This window comes from Sycon ciliatum, chromosome 12 (assembly GCF_964019385.1).
Source record: "Sycon ciliatum chromosome 12, ocSycCili1.1, whole genome shotgun sequence".
Taxonomy (NCBI): domain Eukaryota; kingdom Metazoa; phylum Porifera; class Calcarea; order Leucosolenida; family Sycettidae; genus Sycon; species Sycon ciliatum.
Genome location: NC_088654.1, coordinates 24,579,559 through 24,600,628, shown reverse-complemented (window position 1 = coordinate 24,600,628; position 21,070 = coordinate 24,579,559). Strand labels below are relative to the sequence as shown.

Here is a 21,070-nt window from a genome sequence, read left to right as displayed (position 1 = left end):
CAAGCTAATACTCGTATTCCATGAAGTAACCGTTTTGATGTCACGAACATGACATTGTGTCAATGAAACTGCCTCGTGACAACAAATCATTGCATTTCCATCTTGGGGAAGACTGACTGACGGCAACGCTTTACAGATTGTTCAAATCATCTCATTTCAATTTAGTTGCAGTGAAACACTGTGTACACTACATGTATGGTGGTGTGTCTGTGCGTCTTGAGTGTGCACAAACGATCTTATTCCTCGTATTACTAATAGATTATTGTCCCCACCGTCACCTGTTCACAGGTCTTTGAGTGGATTGATTTTCATTGAGCATCACATTCGTTGAGAACTTGGTAGTTGTGTGCTCCCATGCATCATTACGTTAATAAGCGTATCCTTGTGCTATATATTTGTTGCAGGTGTGCTGATCTTCAGAAGCTTGCGGAACTGAGTGCTGCTGAACATTTGCATGGCCATGAGCAATGGTGAAGCTTGCTATTGCACTCTCAGCATGTGCTAGTATTCTGCTGACCACTGCACTATGTTACTCTCTTACACTACTACGTGTATGTAAACGTGCGTGTACCCGTCCACGTATGCATTCGTTTCGTATAATTATTTGTTATCCCTCTTGACTTTACGTGTAAATGGGTGGACGTTTGCATGGCTGTTGGAGTTGCGTGTGTATTGTGTCTCTACTCTTTTATTGGTGTTTTCTTGGCGTTCTATAAGTTTGTGTGTGTGTGTGTGTGTGTGTGTGTGTGTGTGTGTGTGTGTGTGTGTGTGTGTGTGCGCAATAGTTTGAAAACAAATAATTGATCCTGGGCTCTCCATTATTCTCTTTCGAATCTTGTTTTTTTCTAGGTATTTTCTTGGCGTTGTGTGGGTGTGTACATGTGTGTGTGTGCGTGCACAATAATTTGGCAACACTGCATGATTGAGATATTGTAATTTGCAGCGTCTGCGTAGAGACCACTTGATTTGAGGATGGTGTTTGTAGGGTTTTTCATGTAGTGAAGTGGCTGCAGTGGCGCCTCAATACATATTTTTTATCTTGAGAAGTTAATGATGTAAAGGATAAGGGAGAGGCCGTTTTCTGGTTGATATTCACTGCTTACAGCAGATCCTATGTCTAATTTCGAACTCGATAGGGGATGCCTAATTGGCTGGACTTTATACAGGGAGTGTTGTCCACATAAAGACTCTTTAATCTTTATAGTTGATTTCAAAATTTGGACTCCGTACAGTTGATTTTGGACCAATGGACTCTACATAGGGGTGAAGCCATTTGGCTGGACTCTATACAGGGAGTGATGTCCATCTAAACTTTGAGCTCACAGTTGATTCCAATTTTGGACTCTGTACTGTGGATTTTGGACCAATGGACTCTATATAGGGGTTGGACATCATATAGGGGCTGGACGCTCTACTGAGTCCAACATATACATTACAACAAAAAGTCTCCAATTCAGAGTCTAATACAAACTTGAAAGAGTCTGCGAACAGTGTTGACTTGTTGTGTCTGGGTGTGTCCCATTTCGCTTTTGGCCTGACCACTTCTGTCTGCAGCCCTGACACCGAAAGTGGCATATTCTAGCTCATCAACATCAATTACTGCGATTTTTACTGCCTACGAGCCAATAACAACGGAATTCTGCGTGAACTCCAGCAATATAGGCGTACACTGTGGCAATAGTTCAATCATGACTATACCTGGCCTCAGCCCGTACACTGTCTACTCAGTGTTCGCATACGTCAAAACAAGCAACATACGCTCACAGTCCACGGCTGCAGTGACGATCAGGACCAATGCTACAGGTAAATTCTTGGTGTTAGATAAACCTTGTTTTGTTGAAACATGTTGCTGGGTAGCTGTTTCCGAACACGGTGGTCCTCCACCTTGCTACATGCTGTCAACCAACAACAAGGTAAATACTTGTACAGTGTAACCTGTCTAAGACGACCGCTCAAGGGACCTTCAAAATGTTGCCTCTGATACCAGGTGGTCGCCGTGTTCAGGATCATTTCACTGGAAATAGCATCCCTTGGTCCTGGTTGCGGTGGTCCAAACAGAAGAAAGTAAGTCATAAGCCAATACGCGCTAAACTGATATGCAATTTGATTGTGTTCACCTCCCATGCGCAGCTCCAATCGCTGCACCAGGCAACGTCACAATGTTGACCCCAACAGCAATATCTATAAACCTCAGCTGGACTGCTGTGGACCCATACAAGCTGAAGGGCGGACTGGTTGCGTATCACATCGATCTCTTTCTTCCGAAGGGCTGTATCGTTACTTCAACCAAGACAAATAACACCCACATCTCAGTCGGCGGGTTAACATTTGGCACAACATATACCGTATCAGTGACGGCCGAGTCAACGGGAGGCCTCAGCAGCTACAAAAGTAACTTGCAAGTCTCCACAATTCAGGATGGTAAGGTTGAATAGTACCGTTATAACTATGTGTACAAATGAGAATCCGGCGGAACAAACAGTGATTTTAAAATGTCTCTACTCACGAGTTTCATGGAAACGCAATCATCAGCAGACTGGGGCTATACTCGGGTAATTATGCATAACGTCTTGCTAAATTCTCTGATATCTAATAGGTGCAGGCATTGCAATGAGAAAATGAAAGGACATCAGTATGAATGTATTCATGCGCAGTCACAAGGCAATAGTTCCGAGAGGATTCAAACGTTTTCTTGTGCCACTCATCAGGAGTCAATCCCCAAATTGGTGTGAAGTTGAAGAAGAACATATCGGCATCCCCGCATGCAAGTGTGGCGGAATTGCCACTCTCGCGTATGCCAGTCAGATGCAGAGTATGAAGAGAGAGAGGGAGAGATAGAGAGGGAGAGAGAGAGAGAGAGAGAGGGGGGGGAGAGGGAGGGAGATAGAGGGAGAGAGAGGGAGAGACAGAGGCAGAGACAGACAGACAGAGCGAGATTGAGCGAGAGAGAGGGAGAGAGAGATATAATGTCATACATCTTGAAATCCACTGATTGGACGGTGCATACTTTGAGTATAAGTAGTAAAAAATAGGTATACCCCTGCATGTACTTCAAAGTATTCAGAGCGGTGCTCGGTTGGGGCTGGGATGGATAAGGAGGGGGGAGCCGGCTGTTTACAAAGTTGAATCATACACAACCCTCCAGAGCACTGGAGAAGATGACCATGTCCGCAATTCTTTTCTTCACAGTGCCACCACCTCCAAGCATCAGATATCACCTATCAACTGCAACAACAATAATTGTAATATTTGAGACACTCAGTGGCCATTTTACAATTGACCAATACTGCTGCATGTGGAACCGTACGACAGTATCCGGTACTCACTTGCCAACAGCACCTACAATAACCTGCAGCAACGTCACATCCATCGTACTCGACAACCTGGATGAGGACTCCACGTACACTCTAATCGTGTTTGCTGTCAACACTGCTATGGATAACAGCTCACATTCAACACCGTTCAACCTCACAACTCAACCTGCAGGTGAGTTGAACGTTAAATACCTTATGAAATATGAACCAGTGTTTTCACACTGGCCGGGCGTTAAGTGCAACATGGAGACAGGGTAGAGTGCGGGAAGAGAAAATTCGCGCAAGCAAAGTAAACATTAAAAAAGCATGACTCACTAGTGTTCGTGCATGTGTGTGTGCCTGCATGCGTGTGTGTGTGTGTTTGAGGGGAGGGATTAGAATTGCCGGGGATACATATTCACTTTGTTGTACTTATGGAGCCTCAAAGTTCGGAAAATTGTGCCTTTTCGTACCTGCAGGTGGCCATTAGTACAACAAAATACATGAATATCCCCATACCAAGATGACCATGCATGCTAGAGATCAACATGGAAAGGAGAAAAAATGACTTCTTCTATTCATTAGTTGATTTCTTTCGTAAACAGATTTTTTCATTGCCAATTTATTTTGAGTTACCTTTGAAAATTATCATGTTCAACTGTCTTCGTAATCGTCATACTCGTCCAACCGATGTCACCCTCACCCTGCGAATAATTAGCTCATGTCTCCGGTAGCTCCATCTCTCTTTGCACCATGACCGAACATCAACTACATTGTATACCCCATTTTTTTTAATTATTAGAGGAATAACCATAGCTTGCACAGTCGATGGTCTCCTCCAGCGCGCTTCTCTGCACACCTTTGCGGAATAGTTGCGAAGTAGTTTGTGAAAAATGAAGAAAGTTGCGATTTCTTCCAAACAACGGAAAGTTGCGAAAAAGTGGCGAGCATCTTTGGCCAGCGGGAAAGGATTACTCCGAAACCTTTACCATGCAGTCCACCAGCACTGATCAGGTGCATTGTACACAATTGTGTAGCTTACATACTAGAATTGTGGTACAATCATGTAGTTATGTTCCTACCTCCTAAAGGATGCCAAATTATGCCAATAATTATGCCAGCATAATCCGCCGGTGCCTAATTAGAAAACTTGATGCATTGTAATATGCAAGGCACTGTATTTTTTATTTGTACTTCTGGATTTTATATCGGCCTTAGCCTAAATCGAGGGAGTCTGTTATACAGATCATCCCCCCCCCCCCCCCCTCGGTGAGTAAGAGAATGGAATGGCTCTTTACCAGAACATTCCAGTTTAGGGAGCGTTGCAAGGGCACCGCATGTATTTAATGTCATTTCGTAGGGATTGCTTTCACAACCATTCCTCCACCTTATTGCTATAAGTCGAAATATTTACATTTTGAGCCCTCAAGTGATGCTTTGGGGCTCTTTGCGCAATGCAGATAGGAGTGAAGAAATGGAAAAGGTGGGTCCCAGTTCGCAATCCTAAGGTGTTTGTGAAACGTAAAGGAGTCAGCAATTTTCCAGTGGCTTGTCAATCCAGCTTGTGGGAAGCGTATTGTGGAACAGTCTCTCGGCCGAACTTCGATCCATTGGAGAGAAGAAACGATTGCGTGATGCATTGCGCTCGCAAGACCTGCTTATTCTCCCAGTTGCCTAAACCGCTTTTTGTACTGTGCCAAAGATCTGGATCTTCCTCCTGCTTCTTAATCTATACTACATTATCCTCTCCATTCTATCTCCCTTCCATGCCTGTTTTTTTCTCCCCTCCCCATTCTCTTTCTGCCCCTCTCCTCTTCTAAGTCGTCTCCTTGTGAGAAGGCACCATTGCCTGTTTGGTTGAACAACTATACATAAAAGCACAACAACAATAACATGTAATGGAAAGCTGTACTCCCTAAAGTGACAAACTGAACATAACTGAGAAGCTAAGTTTTGACAGCCAATTTCAGCTGTTAATATTCATAGCAACTTACTAGCCCTTGTATGCCTTGTTTGCATCATGCTTTATATAAATATTTCTTGCCTCAACCAGCCCCATCGGAGCCACCCGCATCTGTGAACATCACGGATGTCAACAGAACATCACTCACTGTAGTATGGGATGAAGTACCCTTATTTGGTCGCAACGGTCCAATCACACAATATCTAGTCCAGTACAACAGCCAGGAACAACGCGTTGGAAGTGATCAGCTCTCGCTCAGATTGGATGGCCTTCAACCTAACAAATACTATACGATCAGCGTGTCAGCTATTGGATATCAATGTGAAGAAAGACCACCGAAACGTGGAGCAGGTGATAAAACAATTGAAGCTGGTGAGTATATCAACTGATTTTCCCGGCAGAATTATGCAAATCCATGACCGCCGATGTCGCAACATACTAGATCGTAACACATGTGCAAGCCAAGATAACAGTTTTGAGGTATTTTGGTTAGGGGTAACGGGAAGGAGGTGTAGGAGGAATTCTTGCAGTGAAACGTACCTCTTAAAAATAGGTGAAACTGCTGGAAAGAAATCCCTTTGGTTTACATTTATGTGTAGGTGCACACACTTGAGAGGAACCAAGCAGCGTTTCTGCTGTAACTCTGAGTTTCACGGTTTTAACCGATCATCAGACAGCAACTTGACTACAATTTTCAGAAGATATGATTGATCTAGGCTGCAAGCTTGGATCATAGCACGAATAGATGATCCGAGTTTGTATATGTATGTGTACATGTATGTGGATGTGGATGTCTCGCAATGCGGTCTAGTACCTGATGCGCCGACAATCACACTGACCTCAACGCCAACCAGTGTGAAGGCGGACATCGTGTCCAATTCGCCAGACTGGAATGTTACGCGATACTGTGTCAAGGCTGCTGCCAAGGCAACTGGGGACAATCAGGTGATACCGCCTTCTCAGTTGCCACCGACTGTACTGAATTGCACAGATACTGGTACAATTGAGATTTACAACCTCCAAGAGTTTGTTCTCTACACAGTGAGCGGCTGGGTGCTGAATGGTAGAGGAGAAGCTGGCACTGCGACCGTCAAAGATCATAAAACTCTACAGGCAGGTAAGCACGTTGCATTGTGGTCTGTGTGCTGCTTAAAGTGCGTGAGTACATCTCTGCTGTGTGGCAAAAGATGTGTAGAACGTGATCATGGCAGGTGTAAAGTGGAACCAACATGGCCGATATCATATGACCGACACATGTAGATACGGCACGTAGGGTAGGAGTGTAATTGGAATCAACATGGCCGTCTCGTATGGTCCAGTGCTACATGCACAGCAGGTCTACAGGGTCATACAATAAAGGATCAGATTCTCTTCAATATAGCCAAGCATTAACCTGGCAAAGCCAAACAGATCTTTCACCGAAGGTGTCAAATTGCTCCTGGCACCGTACATGCTTTCTGACTTGTTCTTATCAGGCTTGTATGTTTCCTTTCTAGTGCCAAGTCAGGCTCCTGCAGGACTCACTGTCACGGACATCACGGACACCTATGCTAAGTTCCGGTGGAATGCCATTCCCCTACTGGAACGGAATGGAGTAATCAGATCCTACCAAGTGAGTATCACTGCTATCTCGCCTATCCGTGGATCTGTGAGACTGGCTTTCGTTGCCCCTGCTCTCAGTGGAGACATTGGACGGTTGAAACCATACACGACCTATGAGGTCGTCATTGCTGCTGAAACTACGGTTGGTCAAGGTCGCTTGTCTAATGCTACGTCATTCAGGACGAAGCAAGCCGGTAAGAACATACATGGATATGGACCTTGGGTTCTTGTAAACTGACATAGAGGCCGGCAGATGACTTGCCTGTAATGCTATTCCTTTAGCAGTTCATTTCTGCATCCCACACGAAACACATATTGTGCAAGGCCGACCCTTATCTACTGTGATACCGTGCGGAGTCTATATTTTTTCTCCACAAATGCCACATATCTCCAGACACTGGGGTGAATAATGGAGTGTGGTGGCGGGGCCCATTAAGCTCAGCCGACCAGAGGTCTCGGCTTCATAGCTCCATGGACGCACCAAAGGGAAATCGGGTAGGGAGGATTAAGTTGAAAAAGAAAACAGAAGAAAGAAAATGAAAAGATTGTACAGTGAGCAAAAGAATGAGTTGAGTACGCTGTTAGACTTTATATTCAAGAGGAGACTGTCTGTGAGGAGAGATTATGTCCAAGCAGGGTAGGACACTGTACCCTCTTACTCGCGTATGCTATGAGTGGCCCAGTGCCAGTTCGTTCTGAGGAGATGGTGATAAGCTGCTGTCTTGAACTTTTGGATGTTCTTTGGGTGAAATGGGTGGGGAATGATAGAGGCAGGCAGCTGGTCCTACATGGGGATAACGGAGTGGGGAATGGCTCGGCTCACATTGTTCCGGGAATTGGCAGGATCTCTCTCATCTATAATAGCTTTGAATAGTTTACCTGAGAAGATAATCTTAATTAAAGGATTTGTCTAACTGCAACAGTGTAAGAAATGTAAAAGACAGGGAGAACTTCAAATTCCATGTGAACAGTCAGGGAAGTGAACCGCCTGAAAACTGAAAAATCCAAACCCCACCAGGACTTAAGCCTGGGACCAAGTTTGAGTCTTGGTGAGGTTGGTGCTTTTCTGGCTGCCCACTTCCCTATTCCCAATGTTCACATCTATTCAAATTCATATCAACAGAAAAACGGAGCTTTTTCGGGTGTGCAGCGCTACGAGAATGGGTGTGGCCACCAGAATTCCTTACTTCATACTTCTCATATTCCCGTGTAACCTGCAGCCCCAAGCATTGGACCTACAGTGATCAGCTCCACGTATGTGAATAGCACTGCTCTACGACTGACCTGGAAAGCGCTTCAAGACCACGAACTCAACGGTGTCTTAGTACGCTATGATGTCAGGATTTCTGGCCCAGAAAACAACACACGAGTTTACAACGTGGCTCCTAGTGTCACAACGCGCATCATACCCAACCTTAACATCAACACAGTGTACGGTATGTCTGTGCGGGCTGTTAACCAGGCTGCACCTGGACCGTTCAGCAATCCAGTGTTACAACGAACAGATGAATTCAGTAAGCGGCAAAACTATTCTATATTTCAAACTAAGAAAATTGCAATGGTACTCTCTCGCAAACTCTCTCTCGCTCTTTCAGGACTTAATTTCAGCTCTGCCCCTAATTGTGTGTATTTAATGCAAAACTGGCCTTTCTTTTGGATTTATTTCATTAAATTTTCTTGTCTCAATGAAAACTGTCTTACTAAACTATTTTTAAAACAGTACAGTTCAACAAAATCCGATTTGTTGGAGTCTAATTTGCACCAGTACACAGCCCAGTGTTCACACTTCTGTCACTGGACTGAACGCCCAAAAGGTCATCAACTCGCACGGTCCATTTCCTTGAGACGCACTGTAGTTCCAAAAGAGTACAGTGTTGAGGAGGCAGGCGCCTTTTACCATAATGCGAACTAGGACGAATTAGGACCCACAATGCATGTATGCCATTACAGCTGCATACCAAGCACTTAGAAGTTGCGACTTCGGCCGTCAAATACCAAGCACGGACTTGATGCATTTTACGCACAGTGATACTGCATGACCCCATTGAATGCGTTTCACCCCTACCAATAGTCTTGAGACAGCACTGCACTGGATTGCGCCGCAATATTTGTTAATTAAATTTAGAAACGAATATGGTCAGCCCTGAACAGTACCGCCTATTCGCAATACCTGTGGCATGTCATGCATGCTACACACCGGTACCTGGAGGACTGTTGACGTGCGAAATACGCTTTTTTAAGAACTCCCACACCTTTGGATAATACGTGCTTCTATGTAGGGACAGACATTGACTCCGTATTTCTACACAAAACCATATGGGTGTGGCAATGGTCCATTTCCAACAATTTACCCAAGCCAGGGCGACAAGACAGAAGGGTGTTTGAAATCATTTTCAATGTCCTTGAGACAAAAATATATAATTATTATGGAAGATTCATGTGGAGGAATACACAACGTCTGACACCACATTGATAATAACATAATATTATTGTTTTATGTGCGGTTCATATTGTTTTGTCTAATTTTGCAGCTCCCGATGCTGTTACAAACGTCAGCGTTGAGTTCGAGACAAACACTACCAGTGTGACTGCCATTGTCTCCTGGACGCCGCTGACAGAGAGCAGGGGAATCATTACTGACTATACGATTTTCTACAGTGAACTTAACTCAACAGAGGAGGCGCAGCTGAATACTTCCATGAGCGATCTGACAGGTTACAAAACAGCAACCGTCTCTGGGAAGGAGAGCAATGCATTGATTCATGCAATAGTAGAACGGACACCCTGTGCGTTTGTTCTAGTTGCAAGCACCAGAATTGGTCCGGGTCCGGCAAGTGAGCCAGTCTTCTCACCAGGAGCTGCACTGTGTAAGTCGCTGTTACACTCAATCTGCGTACAGAACTGCTTCGTCTTTAGTGGACTCATCAGCACAGCACAGTCGCTGCTACATTAACTCTCTCAAAACCACACTCATAGCTTATCATCAGGTGGTTGAATGTCTGTATCACATCAGTCAGCATTGTGCTAGCTGTTACACCTTCTGACTACACAACATCTTACTTATACCTGTTAGTGTTAGTGTTAGTGTTAGTGTTAATGTTATTTTTAGTGTTAGTGTTAGTGTTAGTGTTGGACACAAACTACAGATAACATGTAACGCTTTGGTCCTTTCTTTTAATTTCATAGCTAAACTTTTTTGACTATCTACGAAATCGGACGCATACGCTGCGGACAATCCTTTTGGGAAGCTTCTATGAGTGCCAAGTGAAGGGTGGGGAGAACATGCTCTACTCTATACTAGTAATCAGGAGTGCTTTGGACTCGTTAACTTATGGCTGTTTCCGCTAATCCTATCCACAACAGTGAGAATTCAAGTCGGTAGGAAAAGCGCGAGCTCCCGCTTAGGGAGAAACACACATTTCCCCGAGTATCACCGAAATCGCACCAACCTCTTCTTCACATATCCACAACACAGTCCAATATGGCTCTGTTCTCTTCTTGTAGATCCTGGCCAGCCAAGGCAGATCGAAACCAGATTCATTGATCACAGCACAGCCGAGCTGACTTGGAAACGCAGCTTAACAGGAGGCAATCCAAGCAGCTACAGAATGTTTGCGTTCTATGAGGAAGATTATGTGGAAGAGCAACAGCAGCAGCATCGTCGTCATCGCAGTGTTGAGTTGAATGCTACCCTGCTGAATATCAGTCAGGTAAGGACTAACATATTGTTTGCATCTGTAGATGTGAACGAGATTGAGTGTGCCGTGTTGTATAATGGGGTACTAGCTGTGGTAGTACTCATTAGCAACAATCCGAACTAGCGCATACACCGCGCTGCATTACTCTGTGCTGCCTTCAAGACTGACGCCATGCACTTTGCTTTGCTGCGTAATCACAAATGGCACCCAGCTTGTTTTACTGAAAAGAAAACAAATCCTGCTTGCCCTGTTGTGTTCCTCCAGACAGCAGATCGTGCTTCCGCAGTGTTGCTTTTCCCACCATCCCTCCCTATCCAACTTATTCACACAATCATTATGATTATCGTACCCACTGATCGGGTCCACTCTCACAACTGGTGTCATCTAGCTATTTGCTGCAGCTCTGTCTTGAGCTATATTACATCCATTTAGCATTGCAGCTCTACTTTGAGCTAACAGCAGCTCTACTTTGAGCTAACAGCAGCTCTACTTTGAGTTAACAGCAGCCCTACTTTGAGCTAACAGCAGCTCTACTTTGAGCTAAAAGCAGCTCTACTTTGAGCTAACAGCAGCTCTACTTTGAGCTAACAGCAGCTCTACTTTGAGCTAACAGCAGCTCTACTTTGAGCTAACAGCAGCTCTACTTTGAGCTAACAGCAGCTCTACTTTGAGCTAACAGCAGCTCTACTTTGAGTTAACCGCAGCTCTACTTTGAGCTAACCGCAGCTCTACTTTGAGCTAAAAGCAGCTCTACTTTGAGCTAACAGCAGCTCTACTTTGAGCTAACCGCAGCTCTACCTTGAGCTAATAGCAGCTCTGACGTTACTTTGAACTAACAGCAGCTCTACTTTGAGCTAACAGCAGCTCTACTTTGAGCTTCAAACCAGTTGTTTCGAAACCAGCACCCCTCGATCCAAAGATGCCGCTTTGTTGACTTGTTTGTGTGAGGGACGGGGGCTAATGAAAATACGTGTGTGTGTGTGTGTGTGTGTGTGTGTGTGTGTGTTTGTGTGTGTGTGTGTGTGTGTGTGTGTGCGTGTGTGTTTGTTTGTGTATGTGTGTGTGTGTGTGTGTGTGTATGTGTGTGTGTGTTGGCATGTAGGCGGGTTTCAACCTTTACTATATTTTACCACGGAGTTTATGCCAACCCTGGTCAGGAATATGGCTGAAAACAATGGAGCAAACTTTTGGCGAGTGATTGAATTTTGCAATGATGGTCAAAATGATCAAACTTTGTGATCCGACATTCGATGAATACATGGACTAACTCTTGCTTCACTTTCCTTCTCTTTTTGAAATCGCATACTCCTGTAGGATGTAGGAGGCGAAGAGTTAACAGGGCGCATTGGAAACCTCCCCGCTGGAAAGCACTACGCATTTGACGTGATTGCAAGGGTGGATTTCAGTGGCAACGTCTTGACGAGTCCGAATACCCTTGACTTCAGCAACATGACCACTACGTACCTGCAGCCTCAAAGTGAGTACAGTGTCCTTGTGTAGGAAAGCGCCAGTGTTTGTTAAAAGAGTACAATCTACCATATTGTCAAAGTGGATTTTAGTAATAGGTTTTCCATTTGACCCGACGAGACCACACGACGCTTGCAGACAACAGCACGAACAGTTCACCAGCCACACTCCACGAAAGTCGTGTGGTCTCGCGGGTCAAATGAAAAACCTATTACTACTATTTGACGGACCTATGGAAGATGGCAACAGAGAATTAAAGTGCATTTTGTTGAAATATTATTGATACTACAATACTTGGCACAATCTTTATTTAATCGTTTGTGCTTGTGCTGTCATGTACATGTAGCAATGCACTCGCCACGACATGCTTTGCACTTCTCTACGCGCGCTGTCACTAGGTTCCGCGCTTTGCTTCCTTCTTTTATACTGCTGTTTTTTTCCATGTCCACTTCATTCCTGATGATGGTCATTGTGGTCATGAAGACCGAAAAGTTGAAACGATACCTCTAATGGATTTGTGTGACATGCAGTGCTCTCTTGGGTGTGGGCAGGTTGAGTGTAGGCAGGTTGAGTGTAGGCAGGTTGAGTGTAGGCAGGTTGAGTGTAGGCAGGTTGAGTGTAGGCAGGTTGAGTGTAGGCAGGTTGAGTGTAGGCAGGTTGAGTGTAGGCAGGTTGAGTGTAGGCAGGTTGAGTGTAGGCAGGTTGAGTGTAGGCAGGTTGAGTGTAGGCAGGTTGAGTGTAGGCAGGTTGAGTGTAGGCAGGTTGAGTGTAGGCAGGTTGAGTGTAGGCAGGTTGAGTGTAGGCAGGTTGAGTGTAGGCAGGTTGAGTGTAGGCAGGTTGAGTGTAGGCAGGTTGAGTGTAGGCAGGTTGAGTGTAGGCAGGTTGAGTGTAGGCAGGTTGAGTGTAGGCAGGTTGAGTGTAGGCAGGTTGAGTGTAGGCAGGTTGAGTGTAGGCAGGTTGAGTGTAGGCAGGTTGAGTGTAGGCAGGTTGAGTGTAGGCAGGTTGAGTGTAGGCAGGTTGAGTGTAGGCAGGTTGAGTGTAGGCAGGTTGAGTGTAGGCAGGTTGAGTGTAGGCAGGTTGAGTGTAGGCAGGTTGAGTGTAGGCAGGTTGAGTGTAGGCAGGTTGAGTGTAGGCAGGTTGAGTGTAGGCAGGTTGAGTGTAGGCAGGTTGAGTGTAGGCAGGTTGAGTGTAGGCAGGTTGAGTGTAGGCAGGTTGAGTGTAGGCAGGTTGAGTGTAGGCAGGTTGAGTGTAGGCAGGTTGAGTGTAGGCAGGTTGAGTGTAGGCAGGTTGAGTGTAGGCAGGTTGAGTGTAGGCAGGTTGAGTGTAGGCAGGTTGAGTGTAGGCAGGTTGAGTGTAGGCAGGTTTGAGTGTAGGCAGGTTGAGTGTAGGCAGGTTGAGTGTAGGCAGGTTGAGTGTAGGCAGGTTGAGTGTAGGCAGGTTGAGTGTAGGCAGGTTGAGTGTAGGCAGGTTGAGTGTAGGCAGGTTGAGTGTAGGCAGGTTGAGTGTAGGCAGGTTGAGTGTAGGCAGGTTGAGTGTAGGCAGGTTGAGTGTAGGCAGGTTGAGTGTAGGCAGGTTGAGTGTAGGCAGGTTGAGTGTAGGCAGGTTGAGTGTAGGCAGGTTGAGTGTAGGCAGGTTGAGTGTAGGCAGGTTGAGTGTGGGCAGGTTGAGTGTAGGCAGGTTGAGTGTAGGCAGGTTGAGTGTAGGCAGGTTGAATGCAAACTATTTCAAGTGTAATGAAGCTGCGTGAAGCGTCCTTCAAAATTTTGAATCTTTATTTGATTAGAAGAAATCACATGGAAACTAGTTGTGAAGCAACTATCCAAGTTAAATTTACAATCGTTATTAGAGAAATTGAAAAAGTGATGATTGTGAAAAATAAATAGATACCACTAAAAGACTACGTCGCTACTTGCTACTGTAGCGGCTTATCTGCTTTGTTTCTTTCTTTTCTCGAGGCACTGAACTATGTGTAATAGGATGCATCTTATAACGTTTGATTCACAGAAAAACCTTGGGCTTGACTACCGGTAACAGTGTTAAATACACGGCGTGCAGAGCTTACATGTAGTACAAATGAAAATCCAGTGGAACAAAATGTGACTAAATGTCTCTACTCACGAGTTTCATGCTGAAAATCAATCATCATGAGACGGGGGCTATACTCGATTCCATTGTCTTCGGCATGCTGTCAACTGCATTATGATGGCCATGCTTTTGACGTTTTAGCTTTCATCCTGATGATGGGTCATCATTGAAAATGAAAATTTGAAGCGGAACTCACCGAACAAAGCCTATGAATTTTAGAAGAAGATGCGAGAGAGTTATGACGATGTGTACTTGGCTGCAGTGCAGTCCACGAAAAATCGGCGGCGAAATTGACTTTAAAAATTTACCCCGTGAATCAATAAAATACGCTGATCTGGACTCTAAATTTCCAAAATTTTCCGCTCAGCCATCCCTCCCCCCACGAGGAAACTGAACCTCAAGTGACTGACCGTACCACACTAAATACCTTCCGACATTGCCCCTGCATATCCATATAGCTTTTTCCTTTCTAAAATCATCAGAATGCAGTTCAAGGCAGGCAGCAGATAATGTGACTTATCTTTCAAAACATACACTAATATACGGTGGGACCTGAAAGCGGCAGCTACTAAAATGGATCAACCCATTTTGGACACCCACCCGTGCCATCTTGAATGCGACAGCCGAGCAATGTTTAAAAATATTGCTCGACACCCGAGCAATATATTATGTATTATTTTAGAAATTATCCGTGGTGTATGGGGACCATGCCATTGTACTGGACATATGAAAGATGGGAAATTTCCATTTGTGCAGGAGAGGGGGAGGGCAGGGACTCCACTGCATGCTTACCTTGCGTATGGAGCAGTCACTTCCAACATTTACAATCTTACTCTAACAATATCTGCTCTTTTCCTCTGCTCCTTGCGCTGTTTCAGTTGAACAAGGAACTAGCAACACCACAGGCTTGGTTTTGGGAATCCTAGCATCTCTTATTCTGCTCTCTTTCATCATCATTTTTGCACGAAAATACCGCAACAAAGCCAAGTCCGAAACTGGGGGCGGTGGTTGGGCTTCACCGGGAACTTCATTCATCTTCATGAAGAAACAGAGCGCAACGGCGATCATTGACAAAAGCGCACCAGCAGATGAGGAAGAGACATTACAAACCGAGGACAAACGATATGGTGAAGTGAGAGTCGAGGGTTCTAAGAAGAGTGTGCCAGCTTATATAGAGGTGACTGAAAATCCCTCAACCTTACCCCGGGATATGGCTGAGCCCATGGCAAAGAGTATTCCACTTTACTTAGACGCGTTTGATGGTCCTTCAACCCAACCCAGCGGTGTGGCGGAGGTGGTGGAAAACAGCGAGCCTGCCTATCTAGTCTTGATGGAAGGTCCTACCAACCACGTGCAGGATATGGGCGAGGTGAAGAAAAGGATTGAGCCTGCCTATATCGATGTGTTTGGACCCCCTTCTAGCCTGCTCAACCCGGTCATTGTCACAGACATCTGGGAAGCTTCTGAAGGTGATGGAGTGTATGACACACATGCCGGAACTGAAGCAGATGGAGCCACAGATGTGACAGGGGAACGATCTCCATCATATATCGACGTGTCAGAGATCACATTTAACAACGCGCAGGATGCCACAGCAACAGAAGGACGTGGTGAAGTTGCGAAAGATGAAGCTTCCCAGGAGATAGCCGAGAGCAAAAGAAACCAAACGGCAGATGTGACGAAGAAACGTGCGCCACTCTATATCAATGTTCCCGGACACCAGTCGCGGCAAACCCAGGCAGCCACGGCGACAGAAGGAGCTTGTGAGACTGGTCAAGATGATGTGATTCAAGACAACGGAATTGAAGATGACCCGTACGATAACCCGCAGGTGATGAACACGAGCGCATCACATTATGTCAACATTGCAAGGATCCCGTCACGTCACCGTCAAAGCTTCACTTTCACACAAGGAGTTCATGACACCGCTGAAGACGATGATGTGTATGAGAAAACACCTTGCGATGGTCTTGGTCGCGACCTGGGTGCCTAAGCACAGGAAGAAAGCATCTCTCTCTCTCTCTCTCTCTCTCTCTCTCTCTCTCTCTCTCTCGCTCTCTCTCTCTCTCTCTGTCTCTCTCTCTCTCTCTCTGTCTCTCTCTGTCTCTCTGTCTCTCTGTCTCTCTGTCTCTCTCTCTCTCTCTCTCTCTCTCTCTCTCTCTTGTTCTGGCAGTCTGTTTGCAGTAGTTTCATTACAAATCTCAACATCCACATCAAGCCACAAGCGCTAGCAAGCGCTAGCAAGCTACTGCATTGACCGGCACACTTGTAATTGTTTTCTGTTTTTGTTCTTTTTCACTTCAATAACACTGTTTTGCACTGCTTCGGTCAAAATGGACCTGGAAATGTTCCTTGGTTGGCCAACTAGTTTGTACTGACAATGTAATAATAAAGATAGGAACACCGCATTTGCAAGAGCGCAGGTTAATATTCACAGAGATAACTGGTGACCATTAATTTTGGACTTTGCTCGTTGGCACCAATATTGCGCATTTTTCTTATCATAAAAAAGGAGCGTACTGCTTTGGCCTATTTGCTCCCTATCGTATCGACGATCGAAAATTTACTCAATCGCATTTCTTCCTCATTTCTCATGCATTCTTGAGCACAAACGAGGGGTAACATTGCTATCGAAACTTTACTCACCACTTCCAATTTGATGTGTGATGTCATCTCCAAGACACCCTTCCCTTCCTTGTGCTCTGCGTTTCCTTTGCCTGCATGCATAGTTACCCATGGCATTCATCCCTGTTCAGTTTTCCAATTACTATAATGTTCTAATCAATATGGAATGCAATTGCACAAGGCTTGCTGGCTCTTGCTATACTTTTTCTCCTCTGTTTCCTCGCGAATGCCCGCTCATTGCATTGTTTCCTATTCGCGTTGTTTACTTCAAAGTGAAATCCAAAACAATCATCTTGGTTATGCTTCTTGATCAGCCCAGTAATGTTTAACATAATAACAGGCTTTATAAAACAGCCGCACAAGAATAGATCATTGCCTGGTTTCTTCTTCTGGTTTTTCATGTCTCTATCCATCTCTTTATATCCCTAGCTGCTTTCGGTGTGTTGGGTGTTCGGTCTCAACGCCTCTCCTTCTTCACGTTTCTTCTCTTCTCCGTAGCGTTCTCCTGCTATGGAAGGGCTGCATTTGGCATCACCAGTACAGATGAATACGCTCATAATAACTAACGTGATATAACCAAATCCACTGCTGTCCAACTGTATTCATATTTTGCTGTTGTTCCCCGTTTCTCTGCATGGCTGTGCACATTGATAGATTAATGAGTGAATTATATCCAAGTAATAGGATGGCTCAACTGCCTTCGTCTTGCTGCTGCTGTTGCGCGAGTTTGCCTAAGCCGATGATGGCAGCTTCATCTGGATAATGTAGTGCTTGTCAGGCAAACACTTAGCATGGCATGGTGGTGCGGGTAGATGAAGTCCTCTATCTATATAGCTTTTATCCAAGAGTCTTCACAAGTGCTCTGCGCAATTGAGCCAGCCTGTTTCAGTGCTCGAAGCACGCTCTGTGACTACGACAAAAGCACAAGGTCATGACGACAACTTAAAAAAACCATACCTGTTGGGTTGCGATGAAAGGTGTGTTCAGACTGGATGCCATAGCCTTGGACCCAGCGATAATGCTAATATTGCAGCAGCAGCAGCAGCCCAGAGACAGTTCACAATTACCATGGCTAGGGATGTAGCTGTAGGGCTGCATCATGTGAATGGCTGCCCTGTAGATAACACAAAAGGATTTCGCTCGAGACTCAAAACTTCTCTTTGGAACATTCTAAGACGCTCCGGTTTTTTGCAAATGAATGGTGGGTCTTTCTAGCTTCTTTTGAGACCAAAATGGTGCAGATGCGATCATAAATAAGTGAGTTACAGCTTGTTAAAGTCACCGACGGATAGCCGTCGATATTTTTGACTGGCCAGTCGGATAAGGCTTGTAAAACCCTTCATGTACTGAACAATGTGTGGAAATTCCACAATTCTCCGAGTCATAACTACTTTGGTCCCTTGTTTTGCTGATTATTGCGATTTTGGGCTTCCTGGAAAGCTCGTCGCAAGAGGAACACACTGATCCCACACTTGCCAACCTCTCTATTGACACTGTATCTGCAGTTCCGCTGCGTGAAATCTAACCCAACGTGACGCCCTGGACATTCACGCGTGCACGTACACGTACCAGTAGGCAGTACCCTGATGTACTAGGAACTGATTTACATAGTGTGCCAGCTTGTTAACTGTAGGCTGGGACTTCACTGAGCTCTACTGTACTAGTAGGTTTCCACGCATACCTTCCGCAGCCCTCAAAAGCCAGCACGTACATGTGTAGTGTATACTACAATTACTGATACATTTACCACCCTGTCTTTTGATTATGTGGTGTGGATTTCATTAGGTAACGGTCTCTCCATTACCTTCTCACATATTCACGTACACCGTGCAACATAATACCGGTACTACTAAGCCACCCCACCGCCTGGTGCCCGCTACACCCTCGCAACTTCAGTAAAATGCAATCCCATCAGTTTGCAACGGATTGCAGCGCTGACAGCATCACAATCTTTAAGAAAACATCGCGGCCATCTTGCTGTAAATATCCTCAACTCAAATGTCCATAATACATCAAACTAATAGCAGTAAATGACATTGTCTGTCTCAGGAGTGTTCGGGGATGTCAGTGCAAGAGAGAAAGTAAAATGTTTATCACTATTGCCTTGCCCGTGTGCAAACTCAGTGCAGATGTTACGTAGTCACAAACCCAGCAGTACACACTAAAATGACCAGGCTGAACTTCGCTTTACGCATCAACATCACGGAAAGTTTGTAACTAACGTTAATAGACTAGGGCATCTTTGCTTCGAGGACAATGTGGCGAAGATCAGACGGGTCTTGCCAGGCAGGTGAGTGCACAAGCTGAATTGCACTATATGGTATACAGTCATGTACCTTTAACGTAGCAAAACGAGATACATGTAATAATAATAATAATAATAATAATAATAACACAGATACGCGTACAACATGCACAGCCGTCCTATACATGCTTCCGCTGCTGTTCTCTAGCTCTGTCCATTATGTATGTCAATATCCGGCAGATACATGTACATGTGACAAAAGAACAGGACGTACATTGTAGATAAGACCGAGATGAAGAGCCAAGGGTGGCAATCTTTTTAATTTTACTTCGAAGTAAAAATTAAAAAGAAGGAACCAAAGTCATGAACACTGCTCCGCCAGTACCATGCTTATAATATATTATAGTTTATACTTGAAGTAAGAAGAAAAGAGGACCACCAACAGCACATCTTTGGTTCTCTTTTCTTCTTATAAATTCATCCTTGGCTCTCCATCCGAGTCTAATAAATTTTAGTGTGGGACAAAAAGAAATAACTTGGAAACCTTTGGTACGTGCATGTACATTGTAGTGGAAAGAGGCGGTGATGGTGTATGTGTGCTAGATGAGCTGTGCAGGTGAGGTGAAGTCCATGGCCCCGATCCAGGCTCTCGGGATCAAGGCGCACATGCAGCACGTACCATGGGAGAGCAAGACGAGAATATTGTAAACAAAATAAATTCTTGGATAGTGTTGTCAGGCACGTTCTGTATGACAATCAGAGGCGGGATAGCATGACTTGTCTTCCTCTCCTGTTGAGGAGATACAAAAATGAAGATCAGCGTTTGTTCCGTGGGCTGACAGTGGACAGAGCGTCAAACGAACCCTGATCCGTTCCAAGACAACCAGGCAGAGGCTGCAAATAGCAGTGCGAACAGAAACAACAATCTTCAGAACAAGGTGCGGGGGCCTTTATGAAGACCGTGCATTACATGTACATGTACATGTATTCCCTTGTGCTGTTTCAACCAAGCTGCTGTTTCTGCGAGGACAATTACTTTGTGCTAGTCTACTATTAAACATCGTAAAGGTAGCAAATAGGCCTCGACCAAATATGCTTTTAAAAAAAGAGCATATTATGCTCGTCGCATATCAGGGGAAACGTCCGTAATATGCCAAAGGCTTAGCGAGATATGCAAAAAGATATGCCAAAACATGCCAAAATATGCTCGACATGAGCAGAAAGTGTAGGTCATTTCAGTAAAATTACAACCTTGGAATATTCATTGGCTTCACGGCTATCATGCTTATGGTGCAAATCAAAGCACGTGCGGAATAGTATGGCTTGTGTGTGTCCCCAGCAACCGTAGCGATAGTGTTCATCCATGGGGAAATGTAGCAAACGCCTCAACCAATCCAAATTCATCCATAAAAGGCATTTCTGAACATATTTTGTCCATAATATGAATGTTTTGTCCTCATTTTCTTCAGAATTTTTGAATTATATGCTGGCTTCATTCCAATATTCTGTTTGTTGCTCAATATGCCATATATGAACTGTCACCCAAAATATGCGGAAATATGCGCAAGCATATTTATTTTGGTCGAGGCCTAGTAGCAAACCAGCACAGAAGAATGTCTTCGCTAGATCAAATCTGACCTCGGGATGGAATTCGACCTGCCAGCGCCAGGTGCATTATTTCGAGGGAATCAGATGCTTGTTAGGTCCAGCATATAATTATTATTGTGTCAATCGTGTCCGGAAATCGCCATCCCACCACACGGCGGGCGGAAGCGCTCGCGGTTGTTCAACACAGTCCGTGCACGTGGGAAACAACTGCCCCAGCCTGCTCAAGCTGGCCTGCTAGAGACTACTCCAGCCTACTCTAGCCTGAACCAGCCTACTGCAGCCTAGATCTGACCTGGGCGTGAGAATCTAAACCACCTGTTTGCTCCACTTGAAAACCACCTGGATGGAACCAGCGTGCAGCGTAGTTTACGATTAGTAGGGGCACCAAATGAAATCCGAGCCCATGGCAAAACCTCGTGAACACAAAAGCGTGATCACTGCGCAGCCCAGTACTTGTAGTGCTTGGGCCATGCAGCTTGGAGGA

The 21,070-nt window shown here is 45.1% G+C and overlaps 1 protein-coding gene across 1 annotated transcript; it reads left to right on the top strand.

Moving 5' to 3' along the window:
• The first annotated feature begins 1,560 nt into the window (after window positions 1-1,560).
• Window positions 1,561-17,551, top strand: LOC135828080 (protein sidekick-2-like). The gene is made up of 11 exons (XM_065340512.1): window positions 1,561-1,803; window positions 2,131-2,421; window positions 3,190-3,486; window positions 5,347-5,628; window positions 6,068-6,373; window positions 6,753-7,052; window positions 8,079-8,372; window positions 9,390-9,725; window positions 10,363-10,568; window positions 11,871-12,033; window positions 14,987-17,551. Exons 1-11 carry the CDS (start codon window positions 1,689-1,691, stop codon window positions 16,099-16,101), a joined length of 3,705 nt encoding a protein of 1,234 aa, XP_065196584.1. The 5' UTR covers window positions 1,561-1,688; the 3' UTR covers window positions 16,102-17,551.
• Window positions 17,552-21,070: the final 3,519 nt, after the last annotated feature.